The 20,837-nt window shown below is 35.9% G+C and overlaps 1 protein-coding gene across 1 annotated transcript; it reads left to right on the top strand.

Annotated features, from left to right (window-relative positions):
• Positions 1-1,709: 1,709 nt before the first annotated feature.
• On the top strand, positions 1,710-14,580 carry atp1a1b (ATPase Na+/K+ transporting subunit alpha 1b). The gene is made up of 22 exons (XM_051119362.1): positions 1,710-1,858; positions 3,611-3,724; positions 3,810-3,869; positions 4,375-4,578; positions 4,669-4,782; positions 4,887-5,021; positions 5,136-5,253; positions 6,137-6,405; positions 6,488-6,796; positions 7,577-7,711; positions 7,878-8,073; positions 8,154-8,329; positions 8,409-8,545; positions 8,627-8,777; positions 9,267-9,435; positions 9,505-9,659; positions 9,762-9,885; positions 10,981-11,126; positions 11,894-12,024; positions 12,129-12,230; positions 12,318-12,409; positions 12,560-14,580. Exons 1-22 carry the CDS (start codon positions 1,847-1,849, stop codon positions 12,586-12,588), a joined length of 3,078 nt encoding a protein of 1,025 aa, XP_050975319.1. The 5' UTR covers positions 1,710-1,846; the 3' UTR covers positions 12,589-14,580.
• The last annotated feature ends 6,257 nt before the right edge of the window (positions 14,581-20,837 follow it).

A 20,837-nucleotide genomic window follows, 5' to 3' on the forward strand; every position in this document is an offset into this window, starting at 1 on the left:
CCAGCACATTGCTTCCTTTTTTCCAGGCACTGTTGTAGCCATCTGTTAATAAAATCTTCCTCACCATCAACCTACAGAACCGTTACAGTGGCCATTGTATCTCAGTACAGGTATGGATGGCGTTATCTGAAGCCTCGTCTATAGCGTGACACATTTGTGTTTGTTTACAATAGGAGCCATTATAAGAAAGAGTACCTGAGCTGGTTAAAAAGGTGCGTGCGGTCTATATTTGGACTTCTATGGACATCTGAAATGGGAAGAGGGTGAATGCGAGCTGGACGGAGATCAAGAGAAAACAGTGCGGGTCTTTGAAATGGCCCAACGAGAGAAATACCTTTAATGGATTTGTATCAGATCAAAGGGACTGAAAGGGGAGAATTACAATACATTTGTCTAAGGTAGCATCTGTGTCCTTCTGGCATAAACAGATAAAACACCAAACAGAGGCTCGAGTGATATAACCGTTTGTAATCACAGGCTTACACACAAAATAAAAGCAATGCATCAAATGAAATTGGAAAGCCCATTAAAATGGCCTGGCTTCACACCATCCGCAGATCTTTCTCCTGTGTGTGACTGATATTTCTCAGGCGTTTAAGAATGTTTGGTGTCAGTAAAGCGCGGCTTAGCTATATACGCAGATTACCACCGAAGCTCTTGCATAATAGGTTCTAAGACCCCATGTTAAGCATTCAGATTTACAGAGCAACGGCTTTAAAATGCAATGGTATTTAGACATAAGCTAACAATTCTGGTGTTGCATAATACTTATAATAATATAGGACAAGTCCAAGACTCATCAGCAACTCCTCTTTGGCTCAACAGTAGAGCTCAGCACCAGGATTGTATTATCTTTTAGCCACTTGAGGTTTCCTGGCGCTGTTTTTGGTTTCCCACATTGTCATGGTTTCCTCACAAGCAGTGTAAAACATGCAAGGGAGGAAAAAAGCAAATGATTATGAAAAATATATTAGATTTTTTTCATGTTTTTTTTAAATGATTCATTTGAACAGAGGGGAAGATTTATGTTAAAAAAAGTAAAGGAAAAAAAGGTGTGTTTTTTTTTTTTTTTTACTGTTAATACTCATACACTTCTTTATACTTCTGTAATGTAGATTTATTTTTGTGCAGCATAAAATACATTTAAAATGATTAAAATAATAATTAAAATAATTGTATTCTTCTAATAAGATTATGATGCTGTGTTACTCAAAAGTTAATTAAGTTGAAATAATTAAGATTTATTAATGCACCTAATGAACATAACATAAAATCAACATTAGAATGATTTCTGAAGGATCATGTGGCACTGAATACTGGGTTAATGGCTGCTGAAAATTCAGCTTTGCTATGGCAGGAATAAATTACATTTTGATATTTTTAAATAATTATTTAATATTACTGTATTTTCTTTCAAAAACATTTAAAAAAAAAATCATTCCAAACGGTCAATCTGTGTTTACAGGCTATAGTAATATAAACAAAAATGAAATATAACATTTTTGGTTAATTTTTTGGTTTATTCAAGTCAAAGTTGATTTTGTCATTGCCATATTGATAATTATTCAGAGTAGCTAATAAAAATGCATCGGCAAACAGAACGTTGTCGCTCAGGGGCTACAATCCTTAGATTTACACTTTCCTTCTGTTGTGCACACACACAGGCTGCACAAAGAATTTACTCGCTTCCTATTGGTTGTTGAGTTTCTACACAAACGTGTGACTGAGACTCACATATGAATTGAGCTGCAGCAGAGCCGCTGGTGATCTGATGCTCTGCTCCACACACTTGCAAAGGGCTTTGAAAGTGAACGTAAAGTAGCACAGCCGCCGTTCACAAGCAAAAATGGGAGTTGGGGTAAGTAAAATATGTTTTATGTTTCAATAACTATACTTGTTTAATTTGAAGCGTATTAATGTTAAAGGAGATGCGCTTATGGATATTTTCAGAAAGATTATACTGATGTTTTATATAAAATGTATGACTGCACACAAACACACACTCATGCATATGGGTGTATTTAATTTATGTACAGTGAGACCCAAAAGTATGTATTATTTTTGTTTTTAAATGAGAGTAAAAAGAAAAAGTTTTATGTGTGTTTCAGATTTTATTTTGTGTAATGGTGTTGTTGCCCATATGGACTGGTTTATTGTTTCTTATTCTAGCATTGCATTTTATATTCAGTTTAACTGACAAGTGGGAGTGTAGCAGGCTGTAGTATGACCTGTGTGCAGTACATGCAGTACTCATTACTATTCATCACTATTTATGGCCTTATTTGCACACTCAGTGTGAAATCATGATTTAAACCTGTGCTTGCACTGTTTTGCAAGCAGCTTTCTACTTTATTTTCCTTACATCTTAAAGCTAGTTCTAGAGGCACAGGTTGTTGTTTTGGAGTTTTCTCTCCTCCTCTTAAGAACATGGTGTGCTTTATCTAGGTCAGTTCACATGAATTACCACAAAACTTTCCTAATCCTTTCCAATAAGGATAGAGGATGTCAACATGCAGGTACTTTTTGCCTCCTAATGTGCCGCACCAATTTTTACAATGTAGACTCAAAGGTTCTTTTGCTGTACAACCTAACAACTGTGTTAATTTGCATTGTTTACACTGCTGTGACTTTGTTTGAGGTCATACAATGAAATCAGATCTAATTTGGAAAAACATCCTTAAATCCATTTTTCATTCTAACAAACAGTTGCTCCTGTCACAGGTGGCATAACATGTTTGCCTGAGGCAACAATTGCAGTGAACTCTGGTTGACTGGATGGCTGAATAAAACATGAGCACAAGTCTTTGTGTGGGTGTTTGTCTGTTGTGAGTTTGCGGATGTGTGACCCTCACAGAAATTCTGAGATAAACTTATGATACTCCCACCTTTGCCTACTCGTGCTCTCTTTGGGAAATGAAATGTACTGAGGGAAAAGGCTTTGTTGCTTCTGCTTATTTCTTTTCATTGGATAGAGGCCAAGATGACATGGTTGCTACCATGTACCTAGTAGAGATTGGCCACGTGCCACAGAACATTATTAGACGTGTTCATTCCATGTAGCAGATCATGTCAAGAGAAAGCTGATCCCTTCGAAATACACCAAAGACTCAACTCAGGAGGTTGGCAGTAATCTGAATATGTTTTGGTAATCAGATAGTTGGGCTTGCCCTCATCTTCACCATGTGAGATACAAAGTAATACGTGACTGGAAACATGGAAAAAACATGCATTTAGTGCATAGGTTTCATTTTACACTGCTTTATTTTTTTTAACTTTACAGACTTTAAGGTGTCATAAAAGTGATACCTTGGAAAGTGTAGCATACAAACTGTATGGACCACTTATATGGTGCTTTTGAACCTTTTTAGAAGCTTGAAAACTTCAGAAAGCTTAGTAACTGCATGAAAAAGAATGAGCAGCACAGTCTTTAGAATTTCTTCTTTTATGTTCCATAGAAGAAAGAAAGTCATACTGTTTGAAACACCATGAGTGATAGAATTTTCATTTTTGGGGGGGGGGTTTCATTTTCCTCAATATGACTCTGTAAACAATTGTCACAGCCTTGTTATTTGACAGAGTTGTTATTTGATGTTTCAAACATCTATTTCAGGATGGACGGGACCAGTACGAGTTGGCGGCAACGTCAGAGCAAGGAGGAAAGAAAAAGAACAAAAACAAGAAGAAGGAGAAAGATATGGATGAGCTGAAAAAGGAAGTGGATTTGGTGAGGCTTTACTTAGTGTTGTTCAGTATGGTATATGTTGATCATTTTTCCAAGACTGAATTTTTCTATATAAATTCTATTTCAGGATGATCACAAACTAACTTTGGAAGAGCTCCACCGCAAATATGGTACAGATTTGAGCAGAGTAAGTTCATGAACTTTTTTTATAAAATGACTCTTAATAGAGTGTTTTCACAATGCATCGTCAATCAGCCATATTGGCGGCACTGAATGTAGGCTGATTGCTGATTGCTGAAAACGGTTAAATATTCATGTTGTGGGCTTCACTAATCGATCAGACTGGGAAAAACATTTGGAGTACTATAGACTGATAAAAGTTATAACAAATCAAGGAAAAGAGTGCAAAAAACTGTCTAAGAAAGGTGTTTGTGGTTGGCCAAATTGAAGCAGGATTTCTAGGACAATAATCTTGACAACATTCATGTTTGTTCTTATCTGGTCAGGAAGGTTTGTGCCTTTTCCTTCTTACATTAGTACATTAACCCTGCAATCAATGCTGCTGTTTACATCTGAGTATCTCCAGTATGGCTGCACATCCGGGTAACTGACAAAACCGTGACTTAAGTGCAAAACTTCTATAAATGTCTAGTGATCAATAACTAACATAGCCTTCTCTTTGACTTCACCAGGGTCTCACAAGCGCTCGTGCAGCGGAGATTCTGGCCCGGGATGGTCCTAATGCCCTCACTCCACCTCCAACCACCCCAGAGTGGGTGAAGTTCTGTAAGCAGATGTTTGGAGGTTTCTCCATGCTGTTGTGGACTGGTGCCGTTCTCTGCTTTCTTGCGTATGGCATTCAGGCGGCAATGGATGATGAGCCAGCTAATGACAATGTGAGAGGGAATGCTGAAAAAAAATTAAATGTGTGTTCTGCTTCTTGGATATTTTATATCTAGTGTTGTTTATCCTTCTGTGCAATGCAGCTGTACTTGGGAGTTGTGCTATCAGCTGTGGTGATCATCACTGGGTGTTTCTCATACTATCAAGAGGCTAAGAGCTCAAAAATTATGGACTCTTTTAAGAATTTGGTTCCGCAGGTAAATATTTTGCCATTCAATTTGTCTTTAAACCTAATAAATGAATATACATATGTGTAGTTTTATATTTTTATGTGTCAGATTATAAACTTTTTCCTATCTAGCAAGCATTGGTTGTCCGTGATGGTGAGAAGAAGCATATTAACGCTGAAGACGTAGTGGTTGGTGATCTGGTGGAGGTAAAAGGTGGTGACAGGATCCCTGCTGACCTGAGAATCATAGCCTCACACGGCTGCAAGGTTATTATGAGCCACTATTTCTTATCCAACGTGATCAATGTAGTGTGAATGACACATTTCCTGTGTGTGGCAGTGGCATTATGTAAAAATAGCTTTTAAATTGGCTGTTTTAAGGTGGATAACTCCTCTCTGACTGGAGAATCTGAGCCTCAGACACGGTCCCCGGATTTCTCAAATGATAATCCTCTAGAGACAAGGAATATTGCTTTCTTCTCCACCAACTGTGTAGAAGGTATTTTATATTCTCATTCACTATGTTCAGTAAAGTGTTTCATTTATATTTTCATAATTGTTAAGATTTCATCATCATTAAATTCAATAAAATGATTTTACATTTATACTTTTGATAGTACTCATTATGCAAAGCTAAATATTCGTTAGGCATTACTTCAGTCTTCAGTGTTACATGATCCTTCAGAAATCATTCTAACAGGCCGATTTGGTGCTCGAAAAACATTTCTTCTTATTATCAATGTTAAAAACAGTTGTGCTACTTAACAGGGTTGCCAGGTTTTCACAACAAAATCCACTTAATTGCTACTCAACACTAGCCCAAAACTAGAGAGGGGTCCCCCATTAAAAATCGCATTCCAGATATTTAGACACCAGATATAATTTTTGATATTTTCTATGTTATAGTGGGTGCAGGAGGCTATAGTTCCTTTATGTAAGTGAGGCTAGCAAAATGAAGTAAACTGTGACGTATTATACCCAAAAATTTTTGACCTGACCATGTTTGCCTTAAGTGTTTTTTCTTTAATTGCTAATGTGACCTTTTTACACCACAGACTAAAAAAAATGAAGTATTGCTTGGTAATTGGTCAACAAAGTATTGGTAGTTGTGTAAATATTGTCATACTAACAGTTGTCTGAATTTTTGATTGAATGTAATCCATTACATACCTTTCTATCAAATTTATCTGACATTATCAAGATGAATTTGTTCTGATACAGTTTAACTCTGAGTTCTTGTCATATTTTATTAACTTTTTATAAACTATAGCGAATAAACTGTGATATTGTGAAAAATTTAGAAGGTGTCTGAATAAATTTTGGTTTGACTGTATGTGTATATATATTTAAATTTAAATGTTTCGTGCAATATTTGCACATAGGTACTGCACGTGGCATCGTCATCAGCACTGGAGACCGTACTGTAATGGGCAGAATCGCAACACTTGCATCTGGACTAGAGGTTGGGCGCACACCCATCTCCATTGAGATTGAGCACTTCATTCACATCATCACAGGCGTGGCTGTTTTCCTGGGTGTCTCTTTCTTTGTTCTGTCTCTTGTTCTTGGTTACTCCTGGCTGGAAGCTGTTATCTTTCTTATTGGCATCATTGTGGCCAATGTGCCTGAAGGTCTTCTTGCTACCGTCACGGTTAGTTAGTTTAAACTTACTTTGTTTGAAGATCAGGCCCTAATATTTGCATGACACCCACTCGCTGTTTCTCGTTCTTTAGGTTTGTCTCACCCTCACAGCTAAACGCATGGCTAAGAAAAACTGTTTGGTTAAGAACCTTGAGGCTGTGGAAACTCTGGGCTCAACCTCAACCATCTGTTCCGATAAAACTGGCACATTAACGCAGAATCGCATGACCGTAGCCCACATGTGGTTTGATAACCAGATCCACGAGGCTGACACCACAGAGAATCAGAGCGGGACCTCCTTTGACCGCAGCTCGGCCACCTGGGCATCATTGGCTCGTGTTGCTGGGCTCTGCAACAGGGCTGTGTTCCTGGCGGAACAGACAGATGTGCCAATTCTGAAGGTTAGTTTTTGATTTGATGCACAGCAGTTATAATTACAGGGTGGGACTTTGTAAGTCAGTGCACAGGACAATGACTTTTGGTGGAGGTCTGCTTTTTTAAAAAAAGCAGAGCAGTTTGTGTTGTATACTACCAGTCAAAAGTTTTTGAACAGTAAGATTTTTAAAAGTTTTTTAAAAGAAGTTTCTTCTTTATTTGATCCAAAGTACAACAAAACAGTAAAATTTTGAAATATTTTTACAGTTTAAAATTCTATTCGAATATATATTAAAATGTAATTTATTTTGATCAAAAAATAAATTTATAAATTGATCAAAGGTGATGATAAAGACATTTATAATGTTACAACATAATTTCTGAAGGATCATGTGACTGGAATAATGATGCTAAAAATTCAGCCTTAAAATCACAGGAGAAAATTACATTTTAAAATATATTCAAACAGAAAACAGTTATTTAAAATATTAAAAATATTTCAAAATTTTACTGTTTTGCTGTATTTTGGATCAAATAAATGCAGGCTCGGTGAACAGAAGAGACTTCTTACATTAAAAAATACTCCGATTTTCAAATTCATGTTTCAAAAAACATTAAAAATCTTACTGTTCAAAAACTTTTGACTGGTAGTGTATATAATGACCCCAATGAAAATTGAAAAGCAAAAAAAAAAAAAAAATGTGTATATGTGTATATCATATATATAGCACCTCTTCATTTTGGATATTGTTTATTGTTTGTAACATTTTCTAGTAAATATCTCACTTCTGTGTTTAAATGTTTAGAGAGATGTTGCTGGAGATGCGTCTGAATCTGCTCTGCTGAAGTGCATTGAGCTTTGCTGTGGATCAGTGAAAGAAATGAGAGACAAGTACTCCAAAGTGGCAGAAATCCCTTTCAACTCTACAAACAAATATCAGGTACTGGATTTAGGATCTTGCATCTCTACTTATATCGGTCAATAAAGAATTCCAAATCAAAAATGTAAAATGTGTCATTAAATAACATGTTAAATTGACAGCCCTAATATTACTAATAAAATACATCTCATCATTATCTGAAATGATTTAATGCTTGCATTGGTAGCTGTCGGTGCACATGAACCCAAATGGTGGCACAGAGTCGAAACACCTGCTGGTGATGAAAGGAGCCCCAGAGAGAATCCTGGACCGCTGTGCTACTATATTGATCCAAGGGAAGGAGCAACCTTTGGATGATGAAATGAAAGAAGCCTTTCAGAATGCTTATCTGGAACTCGGGGGCCTTGGAGAAAGAGTTTTAGGTAAAAGAGAAAAAGCTGCTTCTTCAAATAAAAGTTGTGAGTTCACCTGTGGAATGATCATTCATATTATTCTCCAACAGGATTCTGTCATTTCTACCTCCCTGACGAACAGTTTCCGGAAGGTTTCCAGTTTGATACTGATGATGTGAATTTTCCTACTGAGAATCTGTGCTTTGTGGGTCTGATGTCAATGATCGACCCTCCACGTGCTGCTGTACCTGATGCTGTGGGCAAATGCAGAAGTGCAGGAATCAAGGTAATTCCTAACTGATTCATTACAATGAGCTGAAATGATTATATAGTTATAGTTTACACATACATGTCTCAACTGTTAGGTTATCATGGTAACCGGTGACCATCCAATCACTGCCAAAGCCATAGCAAAGGGTGTTGGGATTATTTCTGAGGGTAATGAGACTGTGGAAGACATTGCTGCTCGCTTGAATATCCCTGTCAATGAGGTCAATCCCAGGTAATGTGATGCTTTTACTAAAAACGTCACTCTAACTTTCCTTGATATCTAATCTTGAATCCAATAAACTTCTTTTTTCAGAGATGCAAAGGCCTGTGTGGTTCACGGTGGAGACCTGAAGGACCTCTCATGTGAACATCTAGATGACATTCTGAAGCACCACACAGAAATTGTTTTTGCTAGAACGTCACCACAGCAAAAACTGATTATTGTAGAGGGTTGTCAGCGACAGGTAATGATTGAACTTCTGAATGTACCTAAATAATACGTTAATCAATTAGACAGTTTAGAACAGCAGTTATCAAACTTTTTGATGCCAAAGATTGCCAAATATGATCCCCCTTGTGAGGAATCCCCTTTCTAAAATTAAAAGGCAACAAAGTATTTTTGTGTACATTAGAGAAGTTTTTGAAAGAAATTGACACTTTTATTCAGTCCTTAAACAAGTATTACAGTTTTCACCAACATATTAAGCAGCACTGTTTGCATCACTGAAAAAATAAGAAATGTTCCTTTAGCACCAAATCATATTATACTGATTTCTGAAGGATCTTGTGACATTGAAGACTGTCATTTATGGAAGCCTGTTTCCACCACTGAATAAAAATGAAAAAAGATTATTGGGACTTTTTATCTCACAATTATGAGGACCCTATGCACCTCTTGGTCCCCAGTTTTAAAAAACCTCAGAGTCAATTAAAAGAAAACCTTTCTTTTCCAGGGAGCCATAGTGGCTGTAACAGGGGATGGTGTGAATGATTCTCCAGCACTGAAGAAGGCAGATATCGGTGTTGCTATGGGCATTGCTGGCTCAGACGTGTCCAAACAGGCTGCTGACATGATCCTCCTGGATGACAACTTTGCCTCAATTGTCACAGGTGTAGAAGAAGGTACGTACCTTTTTTTCATATTCTCTCAATGTTGTGGGTTCCTTTGTTAGAGTTTTCTTTCCACACTAGGTCGTCTGATCTTTGACAACTTGAAGAAGTCCATTGCTTACACCCTGACCAGTAACATCCCTGAGATCACACCCTTCCTGTTCTTCATTATCGCCAACATCCCCTTGCCTCTAGGAACTGTTACCATTCTGTGTATTGACCTGGGAACAGACATGGTCAGTGCACAACACACTGGGTTATTTTCGTTTTCACACTTGCATTTTCTACTTTTTCTCTACAAGAGCTGGCAGTTAATCATTTTGATTTGTTTTTTTAAGGTCCCTGCTATTTCTCTGGCATACGAGGCTGCTGAAAGTGATATTATGAAGAGACAGCCCAGAAACCCTAAAACAGACAACTTGGTGAATGAAAGACTTATTAGCATTGCATATGGACAGATAGGTAGGTGGTATTTTGTGGCTTTGTTCCAGCTGATACAGCTGAAGTCAAAAGTTTACATCCCCTTTTCAAATCTTCAAAATGTTAATTATGTTACCAAAATAAGAGGGATCATACAAAATGAATGTTATTGTTTATTTAGTACTGACCTGAATAAGATATTTCACATAAAAAATGTTTACATATAATAAAAAGTAATTAGTTGGATTTATAAAAAAAATGACCTCGTTCAAAAGTTTACATCCCCTTGATTGTTTTTTATTTTGTTTAGTGATAGTTGTTCATGAGTCTCTTGTTTGTCCTGAACAGTTAAACTGCCTGCTGTTCTTCAGAAAAACCCTACAGGTCCCACAAATTCTTTGGTTTTCCAGCATTTTTGTGTATTTGAACCCTTTCCAACAATGACTGTATGGTTTTGAGACCTAACTTTTGACACTGAGGACAACTGAGGGACTCACATGCAACTATTACAGAAGGTTCAAACGCTCACTGATGCTCCAGAAGGAAAAACGATGCAATTGAAGATCAGGGTAAATTTAACTTATTTTGTCTTCTGGGAAACATGTAACTAGCTTCTGTAGCCTCTGAAGGGCAGTACAAATTGAAAAATATGGTATTTAGACAAAATAAGAAAAATGCACACAAACAAGGGACTCATGAACAACTATCACCAAACAGAAGAAAAAGAAAAAACAGCTGTGGATCATTCAGATAACAACACAGTATTAAGGATGTAAACTTTGAACATGGTAATTTTTATAAATTCAACTATAATTTTTTTCCTGTATACTATATGTAAACATCTTTGATGTGAAATATCTTATTCAGGTCAGTACTAAACAAACATTTTCCAGATTATGAAAGGGGGGTATAAACTTTTGACCTCAACTGTAAATGATACCGCATGGCGATTAAAAATGGTAAAATTGCAAGTAAATTTCCTAGACAACACAGAAGACTGTCATTTTTAATGGTATTCAATCAGGTGCTAAATTAGTGTGTTGTGAATCTCATTATCATGTAAATGCTTCTCATGTCAAAAAGTAAAAATTTCAATTTCAAAAACATTTTAATGGAGGATTTTATCTCATTCTACAGGTATGATTCAGGCTCTCGCTGGATTTTTCACATACTTTGTCATTCTTGCTGAAAATGGCTTTTTACCATCAAGACTACTAGGAATTCGTGTACATTGGGATGACAAGTATAATAATGACCTGGAGGACAGTTATGGGCAACAATGGGTAGGTATTATGAATTACGTCACAATTTGCTACATGCTAGTCAAGGGGAGGGATATATTTATTCTAGACAGCATTGTTTTGGACTAAAAATATGTTTAGTGCTATGTTGTATTTTATCAAAAGAGAAAGTCCTTTAAAATGCATACAAAATTGTTCAAAAGTTTGTAATGGGTAATAATGTTTTTAAAGAAGTCTCTTCTCATGTTCACCAAGGCTGTATTTATTTGATTTAAAATATAGTAAAAACAGTTATATTGTTACATTTTATTGCAATTTAAAAATGTAAATTATTCCAGTGATGTCAAAGCTGAATTTTCACCAGCCAGTACTCCAGTCTTTAGTGTCACATTATCCTTCAGAAATCATTTCTAATATGCTGATTTGAAAGAAAAAAATATATATATTATCAGTGTTGTGCTGCTTAATATTTTTGAAAAAACTGTGACACTTTTTTTCAGAATTCTTTCAAAGAACAGCATTTATTTAAACTAAAAACCTTTTGGAACATTATAAATGTCTTTACTGACACTTTTGATAAAATTTAATAAATTCTTGCTGAATAAAAGTACTAATTTCTTTAAAAGCAATCTTACTGACTTATGGCCGGTAGTGTATATTGGCAAAATTGAATGTAGTCACTATTTAGGTGTGCATAAACATTTAGATTCACCTCAAAGCTAACAGGCATCAACTAAAAGGTTCAAAACCCTCATTTTAATTATGAAAAGTGATTATTGTTATACCAAAACAATATAATGTTTTCTCAGACATATGAACAGAGAAAGATCGTGGAGTTCACGTGCCACACAGCGTTCTTCGCCAGCATTGTGATCGTGCAGTGGGCCGATCTGATTATCTGCAAGACCAGGCGTAATTCCGTCTTCCAGCAGGGAATGAAGTGAGTCTGGAAGAACAAAATGAGCTCTAAATGAGCGTAAGCCATGTTTTATGAGGAGATTTTCTGTTATTTATTGTCTGTTTACTGCGTTTTTGTCCTACAAGGAACAAAATCCTGATCTTTGGATTGTTTGAGGAAACAGCACTGGCGGCTTTCTTGTCTTATTGCCCTGGCATGGATGTGGCTCTCCGAATGTACCCACTCAAGTAGGATCAAATTTAATTGTTTGAAATAAAATATGCAGTTTTTTTCTTGGCTGCTTCTTTGGTTTAATCGCTGTGCTCTATCTGTAGGATCAACTGGTGGTTCTGTGCCTTGCCATACTCTCTTCTCATCTTTATTTATGATGAAATCAGAAAGCTCATCCTTAGACGCAATCCCGGAGGTAAACATGAAAAAGCAGCCTTGTTCTAACCAATTGTATTGTTTTCTAGAATTTAATTTAATAGTATACAAATGTATGTCTGAGTACTGTATGAGTGCATCATTTTATATTTTACAACTAAAAATAATATGTTTTATCTTTTAATTGCAGGATGGGTGGAAAGAGAGACGTACTACTAGACCATCATGTTAGCACTACTTCTGCGTGTTATCTTTGTGGCGTAACAGTAGTTTTGCTGTTCTGAATTTAACCTGTACATTTTTACAAATATTTTTATATAGAATGGTTGTAGTACTAAGAACATGCTGACATGCTAAAGATAGACTTGGAAAAATTTGGAAAAGTTTTTAATTGTGTAATTTGAATAAACTGTGTCGACTTCACTAAAATCTGATCTCATTCAATAACTTACTGCCTTTGTTAACTTAAGTTAACTTATACTTGTGGCAGAACAGGGATAGGTAAAGTTGCATGTTATATAGTTTGTACTTCATTTAACTTGCTCAGTGGATGAGTCTTTCGAGATGGCTAAGAGCCTAGTAACCCAGAAGAATAGAAACATGTTGGCATGGATACACAGCAAGAGCCCTAAACTATTTGATTCAGAATTTAAGGAACAGAATGTGCCTGTATTTTCCTCTCAGTCCTTCATTCATTCAGAGCCCAGTGGAATGTTAAGCCACTCTCTGCTTTTTGTTTTTCTTCTGCAGTAGTGTTTCTGTTGATTTGGTATAACACATACCCCGAAACTAAAAAGAACGTGTACTGTATGATTCATTTTGAGCATGAGCAACATGAAAGGGCAGTGACACACATCCCCTTTCCACCTCTAGATCAATACTTTTCAGCCCACAGTAGAATGTGATTCATCAGTCTATTAGTGCATAGTGAAAGCCTTTTTTTTTCTGCAGCCAAATCAAAATGCAAAAAAATCCCACTCAAACTTTATTGTTAATGTGAGCAAAAACATGTCATTTTGGCATATTGAGTCTAGAACTGAAACAGTGGTTAAATATATACTGTAAAGCTTACATATTATTCAGGAATATATTGAGAATAAATGTCATGCCACTGTAAGCAAGAAAAAAGACAACAAATATATATGAATAGATTTATATTTATGTCTAAACAAAAACAAGACTGAAACACAAGACTGTTGAGACACCGTTAAAAATAAACATGTTATGACTGTCATAAGGGGTCTTATTTTGAATTTTAATCTATTTATTTTGAATTAATTGTGTGTGTGTGTGTGCGCACCTGGTATTTATCACATTATGGGGACCAAATGTCCCCACAAGGATAGTAATACCAGTAAATTTTGACCTTGCAGGGACATTTGTGAGGTCCCCATGAGGAAACAAGGAAAAGTGTGCACAGTCTCCTGTGAGGGCTAGGTTTAGATGTAAGGTAGGTGTAGGGTGATAAAAAATAGGGTTTGTACAGTATAAAAACCATTGCACCTATGGAATGTCCCCATAAATTGAAACACAACGTGTGTGTGTGTACTTGTTTGTGCTACATTGTGGGGACCAAATGTCCCCACAAGGATAGTAAAACCTGAAATTTGCGGTCCCCACAATGTTAAAAAATGATTAAAAATAGTAAATGATGTTTATCTGAAAGTGTAACGATGCAAACATGTCTTCTGTGAGGGCTAGGTTTAGGGTTAGGCTTGGGTTAGGGGATAGACAATATCGTTTGGTCAGTATAAAATCTATAGAAGTCTATGGAAAGTCCCCACAATTCACAAAAACAAACATGTGTGTGTGTGTGTGACTATATGGCACAATTTCTTTTTATTTAATTAAAACTCCTCTTGTGTTTATGCCGAACCCAACACCTGACCCTAATCTGGCTGATCCTGATCCAGGTCCTGACAGAGCCAGATGGGTCCATGGTCAATATTAATCTCATTCATGTCAATTCTGTCCAGTTTAATTGTCTTTTTTTTAATGTGCATTTATCCCCTGTCAACCTTCTTGTTCCACACCTGTGCCTAGTTAACCTATTGAGTGTTTTTATAAATCTGCGGTTTGTCTAATGCCTTTTCAAATCAGTGTGAGCTGGAAACTGCATTGGATGAGCCATTCTTTATAGGTGTTTTGTTTTCTTACATTTTGTCACTGTTTTCCTGATTGTCTATTAAATTAAAAATTGTGGATTTTGAATTGTCTTAAATGTTGCACTTGGGTTAAAATGTTACGTTGCATTCTCAAAGCATTAGAAGAGGCTTGCAGAGATATTGAGGCATGTGAGTGGATGCAACATTCATAGCATTTTTTCCTTACAAAGATTGAGAAACATATTGTGTGATGTAAATGAAATAATCTGGTCAACAACAGAAACATGTATCATACACAAAACTAAGAGAAATTTCAAAATCAGAAAATGAGATAATGATCTTCAATTTATCATAAACAGTAGTTATGTACTGTATGTAATTAAATGAACAATTCAATAGTTTTGGTGTCAGTATTTAAAACGTAGTTATATAATTGTGATGCATGAAAATAATTGAGGTCTATTTATTATTAGATTTATTTAGTGTTTATTTGTTTATTTACTTTCTTCAAGTATAAAATACCATAGGAGCACATAAAAGACTGAGAACTGTCCACGGAACCCCTTCAGTATTAAAAGTTATTTAATGCAAAACATAAAAACCCAAGTTTGGCTTGAAAGCTTACAAGGTTCTATTGATCATCCACAGTATTTACAGTTAATTAAGTCCCATCAAAAATGTTAATATTGATTTCTTTTTTGTGGAAATGTAAGACACTAATAATAACAAATACAGGTTATAGAACTACAATTTACAATCTAAAGAGTGGCTGAGGTAAAAGATTACCCATAATTGTTGAGCTCCGTGTTCCTTATTCTTCAGTAAGTCTGTGGGCGAGATCCGGTTTAGCCGCTTTTGGAAAATAATGAGAATAACAACAATGTGCAGTAAACGGTAAAACTTTGCACTACAAACCAGTGTGTTCATAATTAAAATAATAAATTAAAATAATACGGTAAGACTTACCAACTTGCAATATCAAGCGGCAAAAAGCTGTTTTGTACATGAGACCGGAAGCCAGACTTATAAAATGTAAAAATGCCCGTGCCCGCTCTTATGGACTCACACGCGTTCACAGCGTTTACATATGTAAACAAACAAACGCTTTATTGCGCACTAGATTTAAATAGACGAAGGGCAAGATTTTGAGTGAGCAACTACTTAAATATCAATCTGTTTTGGATACAAAGTTATTAATGCCTTCAGATGACATGAAATATAGCATGCAAATCTAATGGACTACTTTTATGTGCTTTTGGGACAGTCACCTTCCTCTCATCCCTTAGCCTCGTGTTTCACGGGTGAAAACAACATATTTGGAGCAACATAATGGTGAGTACACAATGAGCTATTTAGGAGAACTTCTCATCTTTATAATTAAAGTGTTTTATTGTGTATATTTTTACAGCAAATAAAGTAGGCCTACTGGTAGAGCGATCATCTTAGAGAAACTGTAGTAGCAAGTGTAGCAAGTGACTGATATTGAGGTTATGCATGGTAAATTATACTGCTTTTCTTGCACAAAATATGCAAGTAATATTAACTGAATATCATTAATAACTAGACAGACCTATATAGCACAGGATTCATATGTACTTCTGTTGTGGATTTTATGTGCTGTGGATATTCTGAACTGTTGTATGTTAAGAATGTGAAGATTCTTTAAACATTCTTCTTATGTGTTCCCTTAAATTTGAGAAGGACAGTGCAGTAAAGGCCTAAAAGGCCTCAAGAGCTTTTTTCCCATTGTGTGGGTCAATACCTTTATTAACCCAATGCACTGAGTCTAAGCCCAAGCTTTTGTCTTAATCAGAACGTCGTATATTGTTTTCCACTAAATGTGACTTGGCGGTAACAGCATCACTCTGCTAGCCTAGAGAGAATAGAGCTTTTGTTGGATTGAAAATGGGACTTGATTCAGGGGCCCATCGCTCCGTGACAAGAATGAAGTGCAGCTCTGAACAAAAAGCTCAGTGGTGAAAATGTAATTTATTTTCTCCGCTCTGAGACAACCACATAATCATGGGGCAGGAAAGCAGAGTTTTCTCATGACGTTTGTGTAATCAATAGCTGACATATTGATAATACTATTACAATAATGCTGTTTATGCTTTGAAGGATTGCTGCTGGAGAGATAAATTCGAATGTTGTGCTTCTAAGCAATAAGGTTCTTGGCAGTATATTTGGTTATTTCATTATTTATATGGCTTTTTGTGTCGTATATGTGAAAATATGGTCTGCTGAATCGTTCACAGTGTAGGATGAGGCAATGGAAACATCTAAGCTACAGTACATGTACAGACTGTGACAGATTTCATGGTCAGGTTCAGGTCATAGAACTTGAGCAGTTCTGGTATTATGCGTATTGATCATATTTTCTGTCTCCTGCTGGGTTGTGCAAGTGCCAGCTATGTTGGATACTGAGAGAAGAGTTTCTAATTAAACCTGAGGGAAAATGCTAGACTGACAGTGATTCGAAGAGCCCTGACCCTTTCCTGTCATGGCCAGATTTCATATGTACATTGGTAATTCGCAGGATTGGGTTGTCCTTTGTCTTCTGTGTACACCTGGATTTTGTCTGACAGCTACATCACTGACTGACAGTTTACATGTTATGAGCTTTTAACTATATCCTTGTAACCTATAATGATTGCATGTGTTTGAGTAGAATAGTTGGGTCAAGGTGTTAGCAGGAGGTCAAATATACTGTAGGTTTGTTAGCTTTTTGCCCTTGCTGGTAGTTGATGGTACTATGCTACAGATGCAGATGACGCAATCTAGGTTGCAAACACTTCAAAAGTTTGGGGTCATAAGAATATTTAGTATTCTTGAAAGAAGTCCCCTTTGTTCACCCTGGCTGCATTTATTTGATTAAAAAAGACAGTAAATAGTCTTATTGTGAAATATAATTACGATAACTGTTTTCAAATTTAATATTGTTTTTTAAAGGGAGAGTTCAGCCAAAAATGAAAATTCCATCATTAATCACTGTCACCCTGGCGATCCAAACCCGCAAGACCTTCGTTCTTCTTTGGAACACAAATTGCACATCGAAGACTGACAGGGAAGAAAATAAATAGTTGAATAAAGTCATTATTCTCGTTGTTTCATAAAATTATGTTTGAACCACTGATGTCACATGGACTATTTTAACAATGTCCTTACTACCTTTCTGGGCCTTGAACATGGTAGTTTTGCTGCTGCATGCAGGGTGAGAAAGCTCTCAGATTTCATGATAAATATCTTAATTTGTGTTCCGAAGGTCTTAACTGTCACTTTTGATACATTGAATTCATCCTTGCTAAATAAAAGTATTCATTTCATTCAGAAAAATGATACTGGCCCTGAACTTTTTAGCCGTTATGAGTATTAGAACTCTTTTAGGTCACTTTAACTACTGTAATAGGTGCAGTTATTAAAACTGAAAGTACAAAATAGAAATTTAACTTTAATTTCTTTCTGATTTTTTTTTTTTTTTTTAAGTAGGGTGTAAGAATAAAGAAATTGTGTCTCTTCTTCAATGACGGGTTCATTGTCTATGGAATTCATGTTTTTGTACTGTTTGTTTGGCAGATTTATAGTCGAAAAAGGTTCAGTTTTTTAAAAATTCTTCAGAATAGTTTCTGAAAGATTCTTTGGGGAACCAAAAATCGTTCTTTTAAGGCATTACTGCAAAAACACCCCTTTGGAATCTACATTGTTAAGAGTTTATATGTAAAAATGTTGGATTTAATTCTGAATAAAAATATTTCAAATTGGGTTATTTACCATTAAGAGGCCATATTAAATCAAGGTGACATCTTCAAGGTTTGAGGTGGACATAATTGGCTTCTGGGGGTTTGTGAAAAAATCTCTGCCCTATTTACTTTCTTTACACGCTATTGCCCTCTGCTGGCAATGGTATATTATTTATTCCCTGTTCATAAAATAAAAATTAGATCTCGTCTGAATGACATCTAATGCAGACATTCTGTTTTTATTCACACATTCACCATCCAGTCTAACATACACTTGCTTTTTCATAGCTTTTCAATTTCACAGATATCTGAATGATTTGCAGTTCACAAATAGACATTATATTGTGTCCGTAGATGCTATGAGTCATTGACACCCTCCTTGAATAAACTCTCGGGGACAGAAAGAGGTATCCGAATCCTTCAGATCCCAATTACTTTGGATTTCACACCCCCGGCTGAGCTGAAGAGCCTGACACATCTGCAATGCAGTTATCTTCTGAAATGGTACTTCCAGAGAAGTCATTTTCTGTTTGTTAGAGAACAGACGCTAAGGAATCGCTGGTGGATGTCACACTGTAAACAAACACTTATCACCTAAACACACAGTCATTAACCTGTCAGGCATTAACATGTGCTTGTTAGCAGAGCGAATTATCATAAACTCAGAGAACGGCTGAGCCACAGAGATATTACAGTATACATTACAGCTTCAAATCCTGACTAATAGAGCTGCTTATAGTAAATACAACCGAAATGCTCAATCTAACTGCTAAAAATGCGAGAGCTACGAAAGCGCACTGCTTTATTTAAATGAAGGCGATATATTTTCCAGAACAGGGATTTTTTTTCAAACGTGACTAGGTAATAACATGCCCCCCTCAAAACATACAATGTGTAAACGAAGGCATTTTTGTATATAAAATGTGCATTCTTTGACATTATATATTTTAGATTTACAGTACACATATGACCAAATGTACATAATAATACAAGACCCTACTCAGTGTATGTTTTGCAAGATTTTCTTTTGTGACATATTTTATTGGTCTGTCCTGCTTTTAATGTGTGTAGAAAACTCTTTTATGAAGTGAACGCACTTAAAGAGTTATTTAGTATAATTTTGCCAGAAAAAGTTTTCTTGTGTAGTATAACTTGTGTTCGTTTGTTTGCTGGTTTTTATTGTATTTGCTATACTTGTTTTTGCCATGAAAATAGCCTAAGATGCTGACATGGCATTAAATAAAAATACACTATACTATACCAAATGTAATACACACAATTGCTCAACTGTAATGCATGTGATATATAACAAGTTAAATGTTATATATCATGTGTATTACAATTAAATACAGAATTGCTTCTGTAAAAGGAAGAGTTCCTAACAGTGTGAACAGAATGATCATTGCTTGCACATTTCTGTTCATTTATTCAGTTTCATTTATCTGTCAAAGTAGCTCGAGGGAAATTCGCAATTTAACAAAAAGACTGAGAAATTTTGGCTGATATATTCAGTTTACAGTATATTAGTTGGATAAAAGGATTTTAAATTGCAATACTTGGCTGCCCTACGTTTATGCAAAGATAAGTTGCACAGGGATATACTTTATAGTCTATATTTGATAAACATTATTTGATAACCGTTTATCAGGGGAGACTATTTTCTCTCTACTACAAAAAAAGTCTGTAAGCTTTTCTGAAAAAAAAATGACAAGGATTTTCATTGAATTTATTAATAGAAGCTGTAAAGCTCACTCATTTTACAACACTTTCATTATGAATTTACATTTAACAGTATAACTGCAATATAAATTCCACCAAGAACAGATTTATTGTTATTGTACTGTATATTATCTATATCCCTTGGACTGGTGAAGTGGACAAATGCAGCGTGAAGCCATTACTGTTGTATGTGATTTCCTACCAGGAGCCGGCTAAAATTATCCATAGTTTAATCAAGTTACGTCTCTTCATTCCTGTAGTGTCCATTATGAATATGGAAAACTCAGCAGATGTGAAGAAGGTTATTACGACCACCTGAGGCTACTAGCCATTACTGCTTTATTGTAATTTTCATTTTACGATATTGCCTAGGCTTTCCTGACATTAAAAAATGAAACGGAAATTGAATAAAATAAAACGTATACAGCCCTATTGTGGTTTCTGCTGTGTCGCACCCTCTACTGGTAAAAGTTAGCGACAGCACTGACAATTTGATTGCTTTATCAAACCCATACATCATACAGACAAATGGGTGAGGTAGGCTACAATTTTCATCCTCCTGGAACATAATTTAAAATAATTGAAAAGTTCACACCAACATATTCAAGAACGTGGGATATGGCAATACAAGAGTGATGCTGCTGATAATATTTACTGCAATCCATCATTATCAGACGTTAGTTAGTAGATTAAATTATTTCTGAGATGAAGGAGAGCTAGTTTGTTAGGGTTGAGCGTAATGAGAGAAGAGGCAGAGAGTTCGGCAGTAAAAATGTAGAGGACACATTATGTGTAATAGGATGCATTTGGATGAGCAAAATGAGCCAAAGGCAGTTCAGCACCCTCACAACAAGCTTTGATTGATCTCCTTTACACTGCCAGGAGACAGAGTGACTGAACCATAGAG

This window comes from Labeo rohita, chromosome 9 (genome assembly GCF_022985175.1).
Source record: "Labeo rohita strain BAU-BD-2019 chromosome 9, IGBB_LRoh.1.0, whole genome shotgun sequence".
Taxonomy (NCBI): domain Eukaryota; kingdom Metazoa; phylum Chordata; class Actinopteri; order Cypriniformes; family Cyprinidae; genus Labeo; species Labeo rohita.

Coding starts and splice junctions, on each gene's coding strand:
- atp1a1b (XM_051119362.1), top strand. Junction 6,406..6,487: donor GTCTTCTTGCTACCGTCACG/GTTAGTTAGTTT, acceptor CTCGTTCTTTAG/GTTTGTCTCACCCTCACAGC. Junction 9,886..10,980: donor CATTGCATATGGACAGATAG/GTAGGTGGTATT, acceptor CTCATTCTACAG/GTATGATTCAGGCTCTCGCT.